At 35.2% G+C, this 18878-nt stretch overlaps 4 protein-coding genes across 4 annotated transcripts; 3 read left to right on the top strand and 1 right to left on the bottom strand.

The window, feature by feature from the left end:
- Positions 1 to 158: 158 nt before the first annotated feature.
- Positions 159 to 3240, bottom strand: LPPGAMMA (Phosphatidic acid phosphatase (PAP2) family protein). The gene is made up of 2 exons (XM_012226917.4): positions 2350 to 3240; positions 159 to 566 (listed from the first exon to the last, which is right to left on the bottom strand). Exon 1 carries the CDS (start codon positions 3043 to 3045, stop codon positions 2380 to 2382), a length of 666 nt encoding a protein of 221 aa, XP_012082307.1. The 5' UTR covers positions 3046 to 3240; the 3' UTR covers positions 159 to 566; positions 2350 to 2379.
- Positions 3241 to 3706: 466 nt separating this feature from the next.
- Positions 3707 to 10599, top strand: LOC105642189 (importin subunit alpha-9). The gene is made up of 11 exons (XM_012226919.4): positions 3707 to 3934; positions 4136 to 4355; positions 5299 to 5452; positions 5794 to 5896; positions 6268 to 6452; positions 7112 to 7191; positions 8128 to 8278; positions 8926 to 9007; positions 9096 to 9154; positions 9234 to 9539; positions 10221 to 10599. Exons 1-11 carry the CDS (start codon positions 3883 to 3885, stop codon positions 10383 to 10385), a joined length of 1557 nt encoding a protein of 518 aa, XP_012082309.1. The 5' UTR covers positions 3707 to 3882; the 3' UTR covers positions 10386 to 10599.
- Positions 10600 to 11550: 951 nt separating this feature from the next.
- On the top strand, positions 11551 to 14156 carry LOC149497975 (elongation factor 1-alpha). Its single transcript, XM_089717640.1, has 3 exons — positions 11551 to 11709; positions 12485 to 12966; positions 13060 to 14156. Exons 2-3 carry the CDS (start codon positions 12505 to 12507, stop codon positions 13939 to 13941), a joined length of 1344 nt encoding a protein of 447 aa, XP_089573766.1. The 5' UTR covers positions 11551 to 11709; positions 12485 to 12504; the 3' UTR covers positions 13942 to 14156.
- A 1424-nt stretch (positions 14157 to 15580) lies between these two features.
- Positions 15581 to 18165, top strand: LOC149497974 (elongation factor 1-alpha). The gene is made up of 3 exons (XM_089717625.1): positions 15581 to 15720; positions 16497 to 16978; positions 17072 to 18165. The coding sequence occupies exons 2-3, from the start codon at positions 16517 to 16519 to the stop codon at positions 17951 to 17953; spliced, it is 1344 nt and encodes a 447-aa protein (XP_089573751.1). The 5' UTR covers positions 15581 to 15720; positions 16497 to 16516; the 3' UTR covers positions 17954 to 18165.
- The last annotated feature ends 713 nt before the right edge of the window (positions 18166 to 18878 follow it).

Here is an 18878-nt window from a genome sequence, read left to right as displayed (position 1 = left end):
AACCAAAATTAAATAATTAGTCAAAACTGACTTTTTATATTTGATTATTTAAATTTGAATAAAATTATATTTCCATATTTAACTAATCATTTAAAATTGAATGATTAATTAAAATAGTCTACATATGGTTTAAATAACCATAAAATTCACTTTCCATATTTAATAAAAATTTTAAAATTAAATAATTAATAAGAAGCAATGTCAATATAACAATATTACAAGATCAAACCTTAAAAGTATTTGTAAAGTATCATCAATTGTAATTAAAAAGTGAAAACGAAAAAGAAAATTACAAATACCAGACAATATCTAAGTTACTAAATTTTATTTGTCCAATTCTTCTTTTTTGTTTTTTGTGACTGTGGAGATCCTATAAATAAGACAATCAGATCTTTATTACAAATGCAAAAGAATCTAAAACTTAATACTCTTTCCTCCAGCTAGCATCCCATATGGTTTTCCCAATGAAGTGATACAAACAAGACTCTTACTTGCTCAATCATGTCATCCCCACAAGCAAATTGGATGTAATCAGAATCCTAAAATGCAATCCTGGAGATATCAACCTGCAAAATGGAGCAAGAAAGCATTTTTGTATGATAAGAGCACAGAGATTGCCAAAAGAATTTGTTCAATATCAGAATTAAAAAATTAAATTTTGACAATTTTATCAAAACAGTTCTCCACTCAGTTCGACTCAAGCAAACCTCAATTCTAATAAAGGAGGTTTGCAATTTGAATCTTTATTATTCTGGAGCATAAGTAGATTCTGTTCTAAATGGTACAAGAGGACCATTCTATATACATCAACTTCTCCTCAAATTCAATTCAAGAGCATTCTTTCTCCAAGACTGATACGGAATAATTATAGATGCAAGAAGCATGTCCACATTTTGTCGATTGGCATCACAATAACTCTTCCAGGGACTTAATTCAATGGTTTAAACAGTCAATAAAAGGGTGACTATAACATAATTCACAGGATAATAGGTACTACTTGCAAAAGCCAGATATCTATTAGTGCACTCCAATTTATTGGACATTAAGAATCTAAACATCAGTATTATGACAATATATTGTATGAAGTTAGAAGTACAAATTTGTTATAGTGAATTTATACAAAACACTCTAGTCACGCTTATGCATATCCCAGGGAGAACTCCACGGCTTCCGTAATGAGGAGAATGAGTTTTGTGTGGCTTAGGTAATAAAATTAAAACTTCTCCAAGGCTCTGTTTGGAGAGTTATAATAGAATGTAATGCATTTCTACAAATGCATTTACATTGCATTACATTCCATTACGGCTCACCAGGCGGAACCCAAGAGTGATCCTGCAATGCAAACTATTCAACAAGAAATCCATGGCTTCTGCAGTAGAATTAAAGAGAAACTAGTGGATAGATTTCCAGGATGAGATAAATTTATGGCTCAATTGAGCCCATCATCCGAAGCATCAGTTTGGAGAAAGAATATGTACAATACAAGTTAAAAATGAAACCTACATATAGTTGACATTTAACAATATGGCATTTTCATCACTTGACCACAATGTCCTAACAAGTTCAATTCAGAACAGCTTTCATGTGATTAGCAAAAGAACATGACTTGATTTGATCCAAATTCCAAAACTTGTGCTGGGAAACTTAAACGTATCTTGCATTGTGCTTTAAGCAAAGGTCTTTGTCAGGTTTTTACATGTGAAGTTCCTGCTATTTATGCATTCATTACTCTGTTCTTCATTGTGATAAAAAAAAACACACATTACTCATATTATCTCTGTTTGGAACTTGCATTACTAATGGCATTAGGGTGTGAAAGTTACATTGACCTTTAAAATTAGCTTAGCTTCAAAAACTTATTATTATAAACTAGATGACAGCTGAAATAGGTAAAATATACCTTCTAAGAATGTATATTATACACAAACATACTGATTAACTGAGCCTACTGCCCCAATGCCAAAGTCATATATCCCCTTATGTAATATCTTTATCTAGCTTAGAGTAATTTTTTCCCCTTGGTTAATTGGAATAAATTGGAGACAAGAGACAATCTAACTTATACAAGAAAAAAAAATTTTTGAATCTTGGCATAGAAATACTGTAGGCATATTTCACATGATTTAACACAACCTTACTAAATTGAGTAGCAAAAGATTAATCTAAAACTTATATTGCATAATATGAGGAAACATAAAATTAAAAAGGCTATTTCTTTGATCAAATAATCAGTTTAACTAACAATCATGATAACAAGTCAGCTTTACTACAATATACTAAGCAAGCAAGAGTTCAATGCAATGAAACATAAGAAAGAAAATGTAAATAAATATAAAATTCCTGACGTACCAAGAAAACCAATGATCGTTGATCAATGATTCAATTGGCCTTGTGCTCCTTCCTAGCTCTTCTAGCATTCTCATACTCAAACTCCAACACATTCTTTATATGCGAAGTATCTTTCACATAAAACATCCTCCCGAACTTGCTTTCCTCAATTAATGGAAAATAATAAAAGATCTTGTAATTCACTAGCCAAAACCACACAGCTCCAAGAAAAATTCCTAAAGTAGCTCCAGCAAACACCTGAGCCACCGTATGATAACCCAAATACACTCTAGAATGCATAGTCGAAACCGCCAATGCCCATGGTAAGAAGCATCTCGCCCATTTATGCTTAACTTCCGTCAATCCAATTCCTTTAAAAGTTAAAAGAGTAAAGTAAGTAGCGAAAAAGAACATGTATTGAGAATGGCTAGAAGGCCAGCCGTGCGAATCGCACATTTCGAGAAGTATACAGGTTTCTGGACGAGCTTGTTGGACCGATTTCTTGATTAGTTCACTAATGAATTGAGCAATGAGGAGGCCCAAAGCGAAGAACATGCCCTGAAGCTCTCGACGGAAAATGAAATGGCAGACGAATCCACCTAGGCTTATAAAGACTGGAACTAGAGAGACCCAGGCCAGGAAATGGCCTAATTGATCGCCCTTTCGGTACCGGACGTGAGTGAGCGTCACTGCCTTCAATGGCGGGTGATGGCTCATGGTGACAAGTTCGCGTGCGATAATAGATCTGTGAGTGAGATTTGGTGTTTGAGATTTTCTGTTTCGTGTTTGTTTCTCGAGAAACGGTTGACGAAGGAAGTTACAATGGAAGGAGAACAACGAGGCGAAGGAAACAGGATCCAGAAAATAGAGGACATGTGGAGAGTTTTTCAAGCAAAGTGAGAGCGAATTAATCACGTGTGGTCGAGACGACACGCAAGGCATAATGCAACAAAAATCTAGTTTAATTCATATAATTAAAAAAATAATTTTAATAGCAATTTTTTTTAGAAACAAAAAGCAATAGCAAGAGATTTAATACTACTACTATTAAATAAAAAAAAGATTATTTTTGTAATTAATGACTAAAATTAGCTAGTCAAATATATATGAATTTTCAAAAATAAAATTTAACCTGCTATTAAACTTGTTTTATTTTTAATAACAAAATAATTAAGATTTCTTAGTCAGCTTTTAAAAATAGGAGTTGTCATATATTAATTTCGTTATAATTCAAGTATCAATTTATTATTTTCACTAAATAATTTTTTATAATAGAAACATCCTATAAAATTATTAATTTGGAAAAAAAATTACAAGTAATAATTATTTTAACGGAGAACGAAGCAAAGATGCAACTGAGGCCAGGGGGTCATTTACGTAATTTAAAAGCGTCAAAGTAGCAATCGATTGTAAGCGGCGAAATTTTGCATTTGGGCGCGTGATTTACAGAAAATTGTTCTTGTGTTGGGGTTTTCCTGCTCCCATTTCTTCACATTCAAAACCTCACTGCGATACTAACACTTTCTGCTTGGACAATAAATAATTTCAAAACTGATGGCGGAAGATGGGTTAGCATCTCATAGAAGAGACCCTATCAAATCTTCAGGTTTGCTGCTTCTTCATCATCTTTTTCTTGTTTAGGTTTTCTATTTGAGTTATTAGCCGCTATAAATTTGAATTAGTTTCTTTCATACTTTCCCGAAAATGAAACGATTAGTGTCTAATTTTTTATTGGTTTTGAGTATGAGTTTGTTGCATATAGCTAGCTTCTTATTATGTGAAATGCAATGCTCGTTGTGTTTGCTAGTTGGGAATGTTGCGGCGCAAAAGAGGCGACAGAATGCAGTGGCTGTGGGGAAGGAAAGGAGAGAATCGTTGGTGCGGGCAAAGCGCCTTTGCAGAGTGGGAACTAGTGGTGATATTGATACTCCACCTGACAGTGACATGATTATTGATGAGGAGCAATCGATTCTGGAGGCTCAAACTACTACAGCGGTGGACGAGTTGAAATCTGCTATTGCTTTTCAGTATGTCATTTAGACATTATTACACACGCAATGGATGAAACATTAGCTTTTGCGTAACTGAGTGTGCCATTTCCTAGAACTTTCTGAATTTGATGTAGAAATAGTAAACGATATGCTTTTGCTTAGTGGTTTGAGAATGGCGTATTTAGTTTTGGTATTTTGTTGAATAGCTGGTTCGGTTGAGGAAAAATCATGGTTTGAGGAGGTTTGAGTCTTGTGTGTGTGTGTGTGTGTGTATTTTGAAAAATATCCTTAGTTGATATGTCTTGCTATTTGTTGGTTCGTTTGAAGGGAAAAAGATACAAGCATTTTCTTTGTTAAGAGGAAGAACCTCTATCTATTCCCATAGGTATTTGGACTATGATTCTTTTTCTGGTAAAATGTTTGGTAGACTTTTGGCGAAGTTTTTGCTGTGGTAGATTTTGTTTATTTCTCCTCTCATAAACAACTTTCTATCTTGGGTTGCACCTCATGGTATTACAATGTTTTCTTTAGTGATAAAAAGAATTAGCATCAGAAACAGTAAATAATATGTTATGGAAAGTGGTTGATGCAGAATTGAATGCTAAAACTGTCTCATTGAACTATGAGAAACATAATGTAGGAGAAAAGTTATATTAGTTGGGACGCCCAAGAAAAAAGTTTGAAGGATTCAATGTTAAGGATCTGGAAAATGTTAGGAGGACTCAAATTGAACAGGATTTCTTGGATATTAATATGGTATTAGGATCTTTTTTTCTTTACCTTGTATTTATTACGATACTACTGCATGATATCGAGTTATTGATGTTCTTAGATAGTTAGATTATTCTAGTTTTGTCATCTTGTTGTGTAACTGATTATGTTTCATCAAACTTGGTTGATTTTTGGTGCTTTTATGGGGATTCTTACTTATTGTTTAATTTGAAGTTTGCTTGTACTATTTTTTATCTTGAATCATTAGGGGAAAAGGTGCAATACAAAAAAAAGTTGGAGCTCTTCGTGAACTAAGGCGATTGCTATCAAGATCTGAGTTCCCCCCTATCGAAGCTGCACTTAAAGCCGGAGCAATCCCGCTACTTGTGCAGTGCCTTTCATTCGGCTCTCCTGATGAACAGGTCAGAGTAATTTGTCTGTTTTATTTTGTCATTCAGTGAATTCATGAATTATTCTCATTTGTATATAGATATTTTCTCAGACGTATTTTTGAAAGAAATGTAGTAACTTTTGCTTAGTTGGTAGGTAGGGATATGCATCCATGATCTCTCCTGTCTTTAGGTTCTGATCATCTGTTAGCTTTCTTTTCTGTTTCCAACCTATGCTGAAATGGTGCTTCATGCATGTGTCACCAATATAAAATACTGACCTTTCAAGGTCTGTGGGCAAAATCATTCTGTAGCTGGTTAAAATAAGCAATGAGAATAAGAAACCTTATCTTTTAATGTCTCTTAAATTGCAGTTGCTTGAGGCAGCATGGTGCCTTACAAACATTGCAGCAGGAAAACCAGAAGAAACAAAAGCGTTACTGCCAGCATTACCATTGCTTATTGCACATCTTGGAGGTTGGTGATTGCTAATGCATTCCTTTTAGCATCAAGAAACTGAAGCTTCATCTTCTTCTACTTTTTGTTTTTCCTTCTCTTCTCAATACTTCTATCATAGGAATATTGTTTGCAATGGTATGTGTCTGTACTCGAAAGCAACATAAGATTAATTTTTACCATAATTCCCACTCTAATTTTGACAGTGAAATAGAGTGTATAGATTGTTTTTTTCAACTTCTGTGATTCATGAACATGGTGTTTTCTAACTTTCTTTAATTATTGGCAACACATTTTATGTTTAATATTTTGTTCCTTGTATTTTTGATGCAACGATTATTAAATTATTATGCTACTTTGTTTATTGCTTCTATAATTGGATTCCTCTCCAGAAAAGAGTTCCTTGCCTGTTGCTGAGCAGTGCGCATGGGCACTGGGAAATGTTGCTGGTGAAGGAGAAGATTTGAGAAATGTTTTGCTATCCCAAGGAGCCTTACCACCTCTTGCCAGAATGATGCTGCCAAACAAGGGTTCAACCATCAGGACAGCTGCTTGGGCATTATCAAACCTAATCAAGGTTTTAAATCTTTTCCTAATGAACAGTTTGTGCATGCATGTGTATATGTGTATTGATGACTTTTGGCCTGCATGTAGTCTACCAAGCATGTGAAAGCTCAATATGCTACATCATGCTTGCCATTTAATTTTCTCAAGATATTGATGACTTGGAGCCAACAGGAGCTTACAAAATCTATGCGGCTTCTGGATAGCTTTTTCCTTGCTGAGTTTTGTCCAAACTAGGTTTAGTTATATTTCTATTTCCATGTTTATAGTCTGATACAAGTTTCTATCTTTAGAAGTAGAATATGTGTTCCTTAAGGGAGCTTCAAACCCTTGGGGAGCTATCTGATTAGCCAGCAATTTAGGAGAAACGTCCTCAATCCATGTCCTCCAGTAACCTCCTTAGATGGGTTATATTTTTGAAACAAATTTCTGAAACAGTTTGTGAGGATGCCACTCACACTGGATATGTGATGCAGCTGATGCCTGAGAATCTCCTTGTGAATGCTTTCTGAAAACCCTATTATGATATACTAGATGTTATATCTGTTTCTTAGTATGTATGTTTTGTATTTTCAGTCCTTTAATCATGAATGTATTGATATGCACATCTGTTTGCCCGGGTGTTCTTCCCAAATTCCATTTACAACATAACCTCAGTGTGCTTGAATGTAGGGACCAGATCCTGAAGCTGCAACAGAACTCATTAGAGTTGATGGAGTATTGGATGCGATCTTTCGGCACTTAAGAAAAGCGTAAGTGAAATCTTACAAATCCGTAGTAATTGTATCTCTAATCATCAGAGAATAATTCCAATAGAATCTTTGACTTCTCCAAATTATCTGTTTTTCCTCTCCATTGTAAGTGTTGTGGAGGCTGAGTTGGCTTGCCAGTTTGACTAAACCTGTCCCCTAAAACCTCGAGTCATTTAAAGTAAGATTTTTTCATAACTTAAAAGACATACTTTTGAGGGGAGTTTCATTGGCCATTAGAATATGGTAAGCATGCGTGAAGTAGTCTCTCTAGATATTTGGTTGGCTCCACATTGTTCCTTTTCTGTAGTTCATGATATCCGACTTGGTTTCTAGAGTGCAAGGCATCATTCATTGACTAGGCTTTTTCTAACTTCATTTTCTATGGCCTTCATCTTGTTTCTCATTGCACAAAAAAGTGTATTGCGTATATGCGCTAGCTCTTCTTGGGCCTATTGGTTCAGATGGTTTCTTAACTATTTTAGGCTACCTTCGTGGAGATTTTGTTTAGTTTCTATCTCTCCTCAAATTTCCATTTCAAATTTAGCTGTAAATCACAGTTCTGTTAAAAACTTTGATTAATTGAAGTTACTTAACAGTTGGAATATGTTTATTATCCCCTGGTTTAGCTTTTAGACTATATTATGGAATGCTTTCAGGTTGTTGGTTATGTTATTAATGCAATTCAGTTTCGGTTATGTTGGTCAGTAATAACATCCATTTCAAGGCGCTGCTGGTTATAATTAGAGATTAGATGGGAAGAATCCCTGGAGAATTGGTTGCTTAGGTACTTCATCCTTTAGGTGGAACTATTATAGTGTAACTTGTGTGGGAGGGATAATTACTTTTTCTCAGTTTCTGTTAGTTGAAAAATAATGTTGCACCATTTTTCCTTGTTCTTAAGTTCAAATTATAGTTGAACATGCATATGGAATTCAGGGATGAGGAGTTGGCAACTGAAGTAGCATGGGTGGTGGTGTATCTCTCAGCCCTTTCAAATGTTGCTACTAGTCTGCTGGTGAAAAATGATGTTCTCCAACTACTTATACAAAGATTAGCGACATCGAACAGCTTGCAATTGCTTATTCCGGTAACTTACATTATGAGTGTTTAAAAGCTTTTGTTGAGTCATGCAGTTATTTATTTCTTTATTTTTCTTTCTATTCCTACAAAGTTAAGGAGGTCCATTTCATTCTGCGTGTTGTTCAGTGCAGTCAATATGTGTCCAAAATCTTCATATGTTGATTTTGAATCTAGTTTTGCATGGAAAGCATAATGATAAATAATTTGTTGATGTGGTTCTAATTCTCAAGTTTGTGCTGGTTTGTCTGCTCTTAAAAATCTTATCTTATGAGTTCCACAGCTTCAATGCTTTTCTGTGACTGTATAATTTTCCTCTTTTTTTTTTTTCCTCAGTGGAGGTTCGTAATGAAAGCATGCTCTTTAAAGCTTGAGCATATCCAACTATATGATTTCTGAGAACATCTTTCATTATGTAGAATTTGACCAAATTTATAGTTAAAAGACATTGGTGTCTCCATTTTGAATTGTCAACAAATGATTAGTTCCTCACTCTTTAAAATCAAATAATGGAATGATTATGAGTTTCTTATTATGGTACCTCTAGGCTGTAGGCCGTACAATGCTTAAGTGGCTAATGCAATCAGATGTCTTTGGGATCTCTATTGAGTTATGACTCCCAATATTTGGACCACTTACCAAGTATCTCCTTTCCAGGTGCTACGAAGTTTAGGTAATCTTATAGCAGGTGATTCACACACAATTTCTGCTGTTCTTCTTCCTGGACGTGAAATCACCGGTTAGCAAACTACTTGCTTAACATTAGAGACTCTAACACTTAAATTACATATTCCGTTTATAATATTTGACTTCTATGAAACTTTCAGATAATACTATTGAGGTCCTAGTGAAATGTTTGAAGAGTGAGCACCGAGTCTTGAAAAAGGTGAGTTGGTAATATCCTGCACTTTTAAATTAACCTCTATTGATCTTATTTACTAGTAGGAGCTTTATCAATGATGTAGGAAGCTGCATGGGTGTTGTCTAACATAGCTGCTGGTTCAGTTGAGCACAAGCGGTTGATCTATTCTAGTGAGGCTGTGCCATTACTATTGCGCCTTCTTTCAACTGCTCCATTTGATATAAGAAAGGAAGTAGCTTATGTTTTGGGTAATCTCTGTGTTGCACCAACAGAAGGCAATGGAAAACCAGGCCTGATCTTGGAGCACTTAGTTTCTCTTGTTGGCAGGGGATGTCTTCCTGGTTTTATTGACTTTGTTAGATCGGTTGATACAGAGGCTGCAAGACTAGGTCTTCAATTTATGGAGCTGGTAAGTAACTGATGTATTTACTAATTTATATGTGACATGTATGAAAAAAGGTATCTGCATTTTTACTTTCTTGTTGGATGGTTTCCTTCATTGTTTCCTTTAATTTGTTGACCTGTTGCCATTATCACATATTAGAGAATTTCCTTATGATATAAATTTAACTTTTGATGTACTAACACGTAGCATGGAGTTACCCCTTTTGTTAGATGACTAGAAAGTTCATTCAATTGTGAAAAATATTTTGAACCTGTTTATTATAAAATCTCACGAGAAAATTTGGTTTTAGTTTCAAAGATGCGATTAATTTCTTAAGACTAAAACTATGCTAAGAAATTGTTGAATATGGAGCCATAAAACAGTTTCTGAGCTATTCAGAATAGTTAAAACAAGGTTAGCTTAAAGTGAGAGATTTCCAATTGCTGTTTCTGGGAAGTGTCTGATCTGATTTTGATGGATTATTTGTTTAAAAAGTTTGTTAATGGTTGAAGGTCCTTTTATATATCGGATACATTGTCTAGACACAGCAAATTAATTTAATGATGAATGATTACAAAATGTATGAACCAAATTCAATTTGGTTTAAAGAATTGTTTAATGATGAGCAGATAAAATTCAGTTGCTGAGAATCTGATTTCTGAACAAGTAAGAGTCCTGCTGATTATCAATTTATGCTTGTTGCAGGTTTTGAGGGGGATGCCAAATGGAGAGGGCCCGAAGCTTGTTGAACGAGAGGATGGCATAGAAGCCATGGAAAGATTTCAGTTTCATGAGAACGAAGACCTGAGAAATATGGCGAATGGTTTAGTCGATAGATACTTCGGCGAGGACTATGGGCTTGACTCTTGAGGAATAGAATTCTTGATGTAATCTTATTCGCAAATCACAATGTAAAATATGAATCCAGAGATAACCCATGAACTAGATCTCAATCAAAGATGGGTTGGTCTGAAGTCTGAAGAGGCAAAATGTAATAGTTTGTACCATGTAACATGTTTGCACAGGCATTACTGTCTGAATTTTTTCTTAAATGCAGGTTTTGTCAATTTTTTCCTTCATGAAATAGCTTAAAATGTCAAATTGTTGACATTTAGTGGAAATTTAGCTTAAAATGTCAATGAGTATGAAGTGGAAAGCACTTTCAGGACAGCGCAAATATTTATTTATTTATCAGAGCATATATTAAATATCAAGGATTTATAGAGTTGACTCTAATTAGTTTATAATTAAAGTTTGGTTGTTTTATTTATAATTTGATGCAATGATTTCATAATTTTCATTATTAGTTTGAGTTTAAATTTATTAATTGTATTTATGCTCGAATTTATAGCAAAAAAAAGATATCATTAATTCATAATTAACGGAAATTATTGAAGGAATCTAATGTGCCAACTTATTAAGATGATTTGTTGCCAAATCATTCTTACCAAACGGATTAGACGTTGAGAAATATGTAGTAGGCAAAATTTTTCTCATTGAATAATTTTAATTTCTCTATTATTAATGTGTTGTCACTATATCATTATTTTGATATTGTAGCATGCAGAGAATAAAATAGTTCAGGGGCAATTTGATAGGTTCGACTTAAATTTTTTTAAAAATCATTTAAAAAAAATTAAATCGAGTTAAATTTAAAAAAAAAAGAATATATATATACTAAAATTAAATGTATAAATATATATAATGTAGCTTTATTCAATTATTTTAAATTTTATTATCAAAATAAAATTGAATTATGACGGGAGGTTTGAATCTGTGTCTATCGTTGATTCTTAATACACTTACTATTAGATTATGTCGTATTGAGGTGCGAAAACCCATGTTCATCCGGAAAAATCCACTATGCCTCAATAATATTAAGAACAATGTCGTAATTTCACATTGCAAATATAACGTGGCATAATATGAGACGCAAGATAAAAATATCAGAAGTTCAACGGCTTAGATGAGCGATTAATACTAGCCGTTGATAAAGTAATCCAACGGATGAAAGAGAAACCCTACTTAGGCCAAAGGCTTTAGCGATGTTAAGACAATACTTAAACCAGAGCAAGCAGCCTCGCTCTTCCTCTTTCGCTTGCTTTCTACACTCTCCCTTTTTCTGCGACAGAGCACTTCTTCTGCTAGCAATTCTCCTCCTCTAAGAGTCGTTTTCTCTGTTATTATTTTTAAGGTTCGATCTCTTCTGCTCTTCCGTTATGTGTCATACATACATGTGTGTATATATTTGTTTATGTGTTCGATAGATTAGATCCAATTTGGTTCAGTTTTTCTCCGATGTTATTGACTATGAAAAGCTTGTGATAGATCTGATTTATTCTTAAGAGTTTATAATCTCTGTGGGTTTCTTAATATGTTATTGGATCTGGTTGTTTTGTCTAAATAATGCTTTTTGGACCGTGTTCGTTTATGTGGTTTGTTTTTTCGAGCCGATCTCTTTTTCTATATGATAAATTAGATTACTGCTTTAGCTTAGGGGTGTTATGCTATTGAGTTTTTGATTCACCATCTGTCGCTAGAGATTAGGCCAAAGCAAACCGGTTTAAATATTTGATTTATATCGCTGTTTGTTTTGATGGTAATGGGTGCCTAATTCCAGGTTCAAAGACTAATTTTTTGGTGGCTGTACTTTAATGGTAAATTCCACACTGTTATGTGGAGACCTGGGCTCGAATCCCAGCAGCCACGCCTGCTTTACTTGAATATTTTGTCAAAAGCTAGTCCTGAGTTTTGTTACTCAATATTTTCTCGGTCTGTTTATTTTTAGCTTATTTTGACTTTTAATGGCTGAGGATTAGATTATCACGTTCAAATGTGTTTCATTATTGAGAATAAATACTTAACCAAAAGGCCGTATCATTACGTGTGGTTATTGGGTTGTCTTTTGTTCTGGTGAAATTATGTTGTGTTAGATGATTTTACCTAACATCTTCGATTTATCATTTCAGCTTCTCTCCCAAATTTTATCATGGGTAAGGAGAAGGTTCACATTAACATTGTGGTCATTGGCCATGTCGACTCTGGCAAGTCAACAACAACGGGTCATTTAATCTACAAGCTTGGAGGTATTGACAAGCGTGTGATTGAGAGATTTGAGAAAGAAGCTGCTGAAATGAACAAAAGGTCATTCAAGTATGCTTGGGTCTTGGACAAGCTTAAGGCTGAACGTGAGCGTGGTATCACCATTGATATTGCTCTTTGGAAGTTTGAGACCACTAAATATTACTGCACTGTCATTGATGCTCCTGGACATCGCGACTTTATCAAGAACATGATCACTGGTACCTCACAGGCTGACTGTGCTGTGCTCATTATTGACTCTACCACTGGTGGTTTCGAAGCTGGTATTTCCAAGGATGGTCAGACCCGTGAGCATGCTCTGCTTGCTTTCACTCTTGGTGTGAAGCAGATGATCTGTTGCTGCAACAAGGTGAGCCTTTTTGGTCCTTATAATGTTGTTTCCTTGTAGCAGTTGTGTTGTAATTTTTTGTGTGTTAACTTCAATTCTTGATTTATGTGATAGATGGATGCCACAACCCCCAAGTACTCTAAGGCTAGATACGATGAAATTGTGAAGGAAGTTTCTTCCTACTTGAAGAAGGTGGGTTACAACCCTGACAAGATCCCATTTGTGCCAATCTCTGGTTTTGAGGGTGATAACATGATTGAGAGGTCAACAAACCTCGATTGGTACAAGGGCCCTACCCTCCTTGAGGCCCTCGACTTGATCAATGAGCCAAAGAGGCCAACAGACAAGCCACTCCGTCTCCCACTTCAGGATGTCTACAAGATTGGTGGTATCGGAACTGTCCCTGTCGGTCGTGTTGAGACTGGTGTCTTAAAACCTGGTATGGTTGTCACCTTCGGACCATCTGGACTGACCACTGAAGTTAAGTCTGTTGAGATGCACCACGAAGCTCTCCAGGAGGCCCTTCCAGGTGACAATGTTGGCTTCAATGTGAAGAATGTTGCTGTCAAGGATTTGAAACGTGGTTTTGTTGCCTCTAACTCCAAGGATGATCCTGCGAAGGAAGCTGCCAACTTCACCTCTCAGGTCATCATCATGAACCACCCTGGTCAAATTGGAAACGGATATGCTCCTGTCCTTGACTGCCACACCTCCCACATTGCTGTTAAGTTTGCTGAGATCCTAACCAAGATTGATAGGCGATCTGGTAAAGAGCTGGAGAAGGAGCCAAAATTCTTGAAGAATGGTGATGCTGGATTTGTGAAGATGATTCCCACCAAGCCCATGGTTGTGGAGACCTTTTCTGAGTACCCTCCTCTGGGTCGTTTTGCTGTGAGGGACATGCGCCAGACAGTTGCTGTTGGTGTCATCAAGAGTGTTGAGAAGAAGGATCCATCTGGTGCAAAGGTCACCAAATCCGCAGCAAAGAAAAAGTAAAGCATTGGGTGAATGAAGTTACAGTTAGTTTAGTTATGTTTTGTTTTAAGTTATGTCTTGCTGTTGTTTTTGGTTTCAGTTTCAGTTATCTGGCAGTTTTGTGACTTAGGTTCTTAAGTTATTGTCTTTTGCATCCTCTTCTGATTGTTATATGTTGTTTTTGGATTTTAGAGCCACAAACTTCAATTTATCATACTATCTTCATTCCATTTTTATTTAGCTTTCTAATAGTTATTGGTCCTTCATGTTCGTCTCTGGTTCTTTGGAAAAGTATAAGAAACGACATGTGTTTTCTCTCATTTGTCGTTGGGCTACTAGTTGGGAAATGATGACCGATTGAAGAGGGGGAAAAGAATTTTAGATGTTTATGTTTGCCCCTAGGCCCAAATGTCCAGTAATTCGATCCAGTAGCACCCTAATTCATATTCCAACGCTCATCAAGGTCCCAATAATAACTCATTAATGCTAAATTTATGGAGAAATTATATTTTTTATTCATTAAAAGGCTCAATAGATTAAAATAACGATGATATGTAATTTGATATCCTTTTACAAAATTTATAGTTTTGGAGATATAGATTTTTCATGAGTCATAAAAGTTTGAAGTGTATAAAGTTTTTTGGTAAATAAATATAAGTGAATTTATAAATTTTGCACTAAATAATTAATAGGATTATAAATTTTAGTTAAATGAAATATTAATTATGATGATCAATGTATCCTTACTCAAAAAGAAATTCAAATTAAAAATTGAATGAGAATATAAATATTTGATAATTTTAATATAACCAATTATTTTATATAATTCGTCGTCTTCAATTATTATAGTCATCAAATTTTTTCAATTTAGCTTAAAATGTCAATGAGTATGAAGTGAGAATCACGTTCAAGATGATACAAATATTTATTTATCTATCAGAGCATATTGGAAAATAAAGGATTGATAAGTCAATTCTAACTAATTTAGATCAAAATTTAATTGTTGTTATATTTATAATTTATATGAAAAATAATATCATAAATTCATGAAATATGTAGCAAGCGAAAATATCTCTTCCATTGAATAATTTCTCTATTATTACTGTGTTATTATTTGGATTCTGTAGCACGGAGAGATTAGATAGTTTAGGGGCAATTTTAGGATTTAGCATTTGATCGGTTCGATTCAAAATTTTTTAAAAATCATTTTGTAAAAGAAAAATCGAATTATATTTCCAAAAAGATTTTTATATACAAAAATTAGATGCGTAAATATAATTTTTTTTTTATTTTGTTGTTTTAATTTTATTATCAAAATAAAATTGAACTACAATAACAAAATTCTACAAATTTTACAATAAAACCTAATCCATTTATTGGAAAAACTGAATTAATTATAAAATTAAATTGATTCGGTTTGATTTAGATTAATCCATCCAGCCATGTGCTTACCCTAGGCAAGTCCACTGTGCCTGGATAATATTTAAGAACATGTGGTAATTCCACAATGCAAATCCGACGTGGCATAATAAGGCACGCGAAGATAAAAATATCAAAATTTCAACGGCTTAGATGAACCAATAAATACTAGCCGTTGATAAATAATCCAACGGATGAAAGAGAAACCCTACTTAGGCCAAAGGCTTTAGCGATGTTACGATAGTACTTAAACCAGGGCAAGCAGCCTCACTCTTCCTCTTTCGCTTGCTATCTACGCTCTCTCAATTTCTGCGGGAGAGCACTTCTTCTGCTGGCGAGTCTCCTCCTCTAATAGTCGTTTTCTCTGTTATTATTTTTAAGGTTCGTCTCTTCCTATCTTCCTTTACGTGTTATACATACATGTTTATATATAAGTTTATCTGTTTGATAGATTAGATCCGATGTGGTTCAGTTTTTCCTCGATGTTATTGACTATGAAAAGCTTGTAATCGATCTGATCTATTGTTATTGTTCATAATCTTTATGGGTTTCTTAATATGTTATTGGATCTGTTTGTTTGGATCAAATAATGCTTTTTGAACCGTGTTCCTTTATGTGGTTTGTTTTTTCGAGCCGATATCTTTTTCTATAAGATAAATTTGATTAATGCTCGAGCTTGGGGATCTTATGCTATTGAGTTTTGATTTGAAATCGTTAGCTGGAGATTAGGCCAAAGCAAACCGTTTAAAATATTTGATATATATCGCTGTTTGTTTTTATGGTAATGGGTGCCTAATTCCAGGTTCAAAGACTAATTTTTTGGTGGCTGTACTTTAATGGTAAATTCCACACTGTTATGTGGAAACCTGGGCTCGAATCCCAGCAGCCTTGCCTTCTTTACTTGCTTTTTATGTCAAAAGCTAGTTCTGGGCTTTGTTACTTTAATATTAACTCAGTTTCTTTATTTTTTTATCTTATTTTGACTTTTTAATTGCTGAGGATTAGATTATCATGTTCAAATGTTTTTCATTATTGAGGATAAATGCTTAACCCCGAATGCAGTACCGTTATGTATGATTATTGGGTTGCTTCTTGTTCTGGGGAAATTGTTTTCTGTTAGATGATTTTACCTAACATCTTCGATTTATCATTTTTAGCTTCTCTTCCAAATTTTATCATGGGTAAGGAGAAGGTTCACATTAACATTGTGGTCATTGGCCATGTCGACTCTGGCAAGTCAACAACCACCGGTCATTTAATCTACAAGCTTGGAGGTATTGACAAGCGTGTGATTGAGAGATTTGAGAAGGAAGCTGCTGAAATGAACAAAAGGTCATTCAAGTATGCTTGGGTCTTGGACAAGCTTAAGGCTGAACGTGAGCGTGGTATCACCATTGATATTGCTCTTTGGAAGTTTGAGACCACTAAATATTACTGCACTGTCATTGATGCTCCTGGACATCGCGACTTCATCAAGAACATGATCACTGGTACCTCACAGGCTGACTGTGCTGTGCTGATTATTGACTCTACCACTGGTGGTTTTGAAGCTGGTATTTCCAAGGATGGTCAGACCCGTGAACATGCTCTGCTTGCTTTCACTCTTGGTGTGAAGCAGATGATCTGTTGCTGCAACAAGGTGAGCCTCTTTGGTCCTTATAATGTTGTTTCCTTGTAGCAGTTGTGTTGTAATTTTTTGTGTTGTAACTTTAATTCTTGATTTATGTGGTAGATGGATGCCACCACCCCCAAGTACTCTAAGGCTAGATACGATGAAATTGTGAAGGAAGTTTCTTCCTACTTGAAGAAGGTGGGTTACAACCCTGACAAGATCCCATTTGTGCCCATCTCTGGTTTTGAGGGTGATAACATGATTGAGAGATCAACCAACCTCGATTGGTACAAGGGCCCTACCCTCCTTGAGGCCCTCGACTTGATCAATGAGCCAAAGAGGCCAACAGACAAGCCACTCCGTCTCCCACTTCAGGATGTCTACAAGATTGGTGGTATTGGAACTGTCCCTGTCGGTCGTGTTGAGACTGGTGTCTTAAAACCTGGTATGGTTGTCACCTTTGGACCATCTGGACTGACCACTGAAGTTAAGTCTGTTGAGATGCACCATGAAGCTCTCCAGGAGGCCCTTCCAGGTGACAATGTTGGCTTCAATGTGAAGAATGTTGCTGTCAAGGATTTGAAACGTGGTTTTGTTGCCTCTAACTCCAAGGATGATCCTGCGAAGGAAGCTGCCAACTTCACCTCTCAGGTCATCATCATGAACCACCCTGGTCAGATTGGAAATGGATATGCTCCAGTCCTTGACTGCCACACCTCCCACATTGCTGTTAAGTTTGCTGAGATCCTAACCAAGATTGATAGGCGATCTGGTAAAGAGCTTGAGAAGGAGCCAAAATTCTTGAAGAATGGTGATGCTGGATTTGTTAAGATGATTCCCACCAAGCCCATGGTTGTGGAGACCTTTTCTGAGTACCCTCCTCTGGGTCGTTTTGCTGTGAGGGACATGCGCCAGACAGTTGCTGTTGGTGTCATCAAGAGTGTTGAGAAGAAGGACCCAAGTGGTGCTAAGGTCACCAAATCCGCAGCAAAGAAAAAGTAAAGCATCGGGTGAATGAAGAAGTTACAGTTATTAGTTTAGTTATATTTTGATTTTAACCTGTGTCTTGCTGTTGTTTTTGGTTTCTGTTTCAGTTATCTGGCAGTTTTGTAACTTAAAGTTCTTAAAAGTTATTATGTTTCTGATTGTTATATGGTGGTTTTGGGTCATTAGCGCCATAAACTTTTGCAATATATATTACTATATTTATCTCATTTTTATTTCGCATTCTAATAGTGATTTTGTCCTTGACGTTCGTCTTTGTTTGTTAGGATAAGTATAAGAAACGACATGTGTTTTCTCCCATTTGTTGTTGGTCAGCTTGTTGGAAATTGTTGACCTACTGAAGAGGCGAAAAAGGATTTTAGATGTTTATTTTTGCCCATCGGCCCAAATGGCCAGTAATTGGATCAAGTCGTACCCTAATTCGTATTCCAACACTTATCTAGGGCCCAATGATAATCAGTTAGTGTTAAATTTGAGGGGAAATTATTATTTTTCTATTCATTAAAGGTTTAATAGACAAGAATAATACGACTACACGTTTAGGTAGCCCTACCAAATACACAATTAGATATTTCGAACTTGAACTCGCGGTCTCTCTGTTTTTGCATTGATAAAAAAATTAATTAAATTATATCTAATTGGCTCTCACCTTCTGTCTCATTTATTTTTTATTTATGTAACGTATGCCATAATATTGTATGAATGTTAGGGCAGAATTAATAATTACATGCATTATACTAACTCCATTATCAATTTATGCTTGTTGAAGGTTTTGTGGGAACACAAATATTTATTGATTTATTTATGTATTAGAGCATATATTGAAAATAAAGAATTGTAAATTAACTATAACTAGTTTATAGCTAAAATTTAATTGTTATTATGTTTATAGTTTGATGGGAAGATTCCATAATATTCATAA

The sequence above is a fragment of the Jatropha curcas genome, chromosome 2 (assembly GCF_041381405.1).
Source record: "Jatropha curcas cultivar XTBG-Jc1 chromosome 2, XTBG_Jcur_1.0, whole genome shotgun sequence".
NCBI lineage: Eukaryota > Viridiplantae > Streptophyta > Magnoliopsida > Malpighiales > Euphorbiaceae > Jatropha > Jatropha curcas.
Note: the sequence above shows the minus strand (reverse complement) of the source record. Positions and strands in the feature narration are given on the sequence as shown.

Excerpts from the sequence above, each read along its gene's own strand:
- LOC105642189 (XM_012226919.4), top strand. The coding sequence starts at position 3,883 with ATGGCGGAAGATGGGTTAGCATCTCATAGAAGAGACCCTATCAAATCT. Across the intron at positions 3,935-4,135 it reads AGACCCTATCAAATCTTCAG|TTGGGAATGTTGCGGCGCAA; the intron begins GTTTGCTGCTTC and ends TGTGTTTGCTAG. Across the intron at positions 8,279-8,925 it reads GCTTGCAATTGCTTATTCCG|GTGCTACGAAGTTTAGGTAA; the intron begins GTAACTTACATT and ends TCTCCTTTCCAG.
- LPPGAMMA (XM_012226917.4), bottom strand. The coding sequence starts at position 3,045 with ATGAGCCATCACCCGCCATTGAAGGCAGTGACGCTCACTCACGTCCGG.
- LOC149497975 (XM_089717640.1), top strand. The coding sequence starts at position 12,505 with ATGGGTAAGGAGAAGGTTCACATTAACATTGTGGTCATTGGCCATGTC. Across the intron at positions 12,967-13,059 it reads TGATCTGTTGCTGCAACAAG|ATGGATGCCACAACCCCCAA; the intron begins GTGAGCCTTTTT and ends TTTATGTGATAG.
- LOC149497974 (XM_089717625.1), top strand. The coding sequence starts at position 16,517 with ATGGGTAAGGAGAAGGTTCACATTAACATTGTGGTCATTGGCCATGTC. Across the intron at positions 16,979-17,071 it reads TGATCTGTTGCTGCAACAAG|ATGGATGCCACCACCCCCAA; the intron begins GTGAGCCTCTTT and ends TTTATGTGGTAG.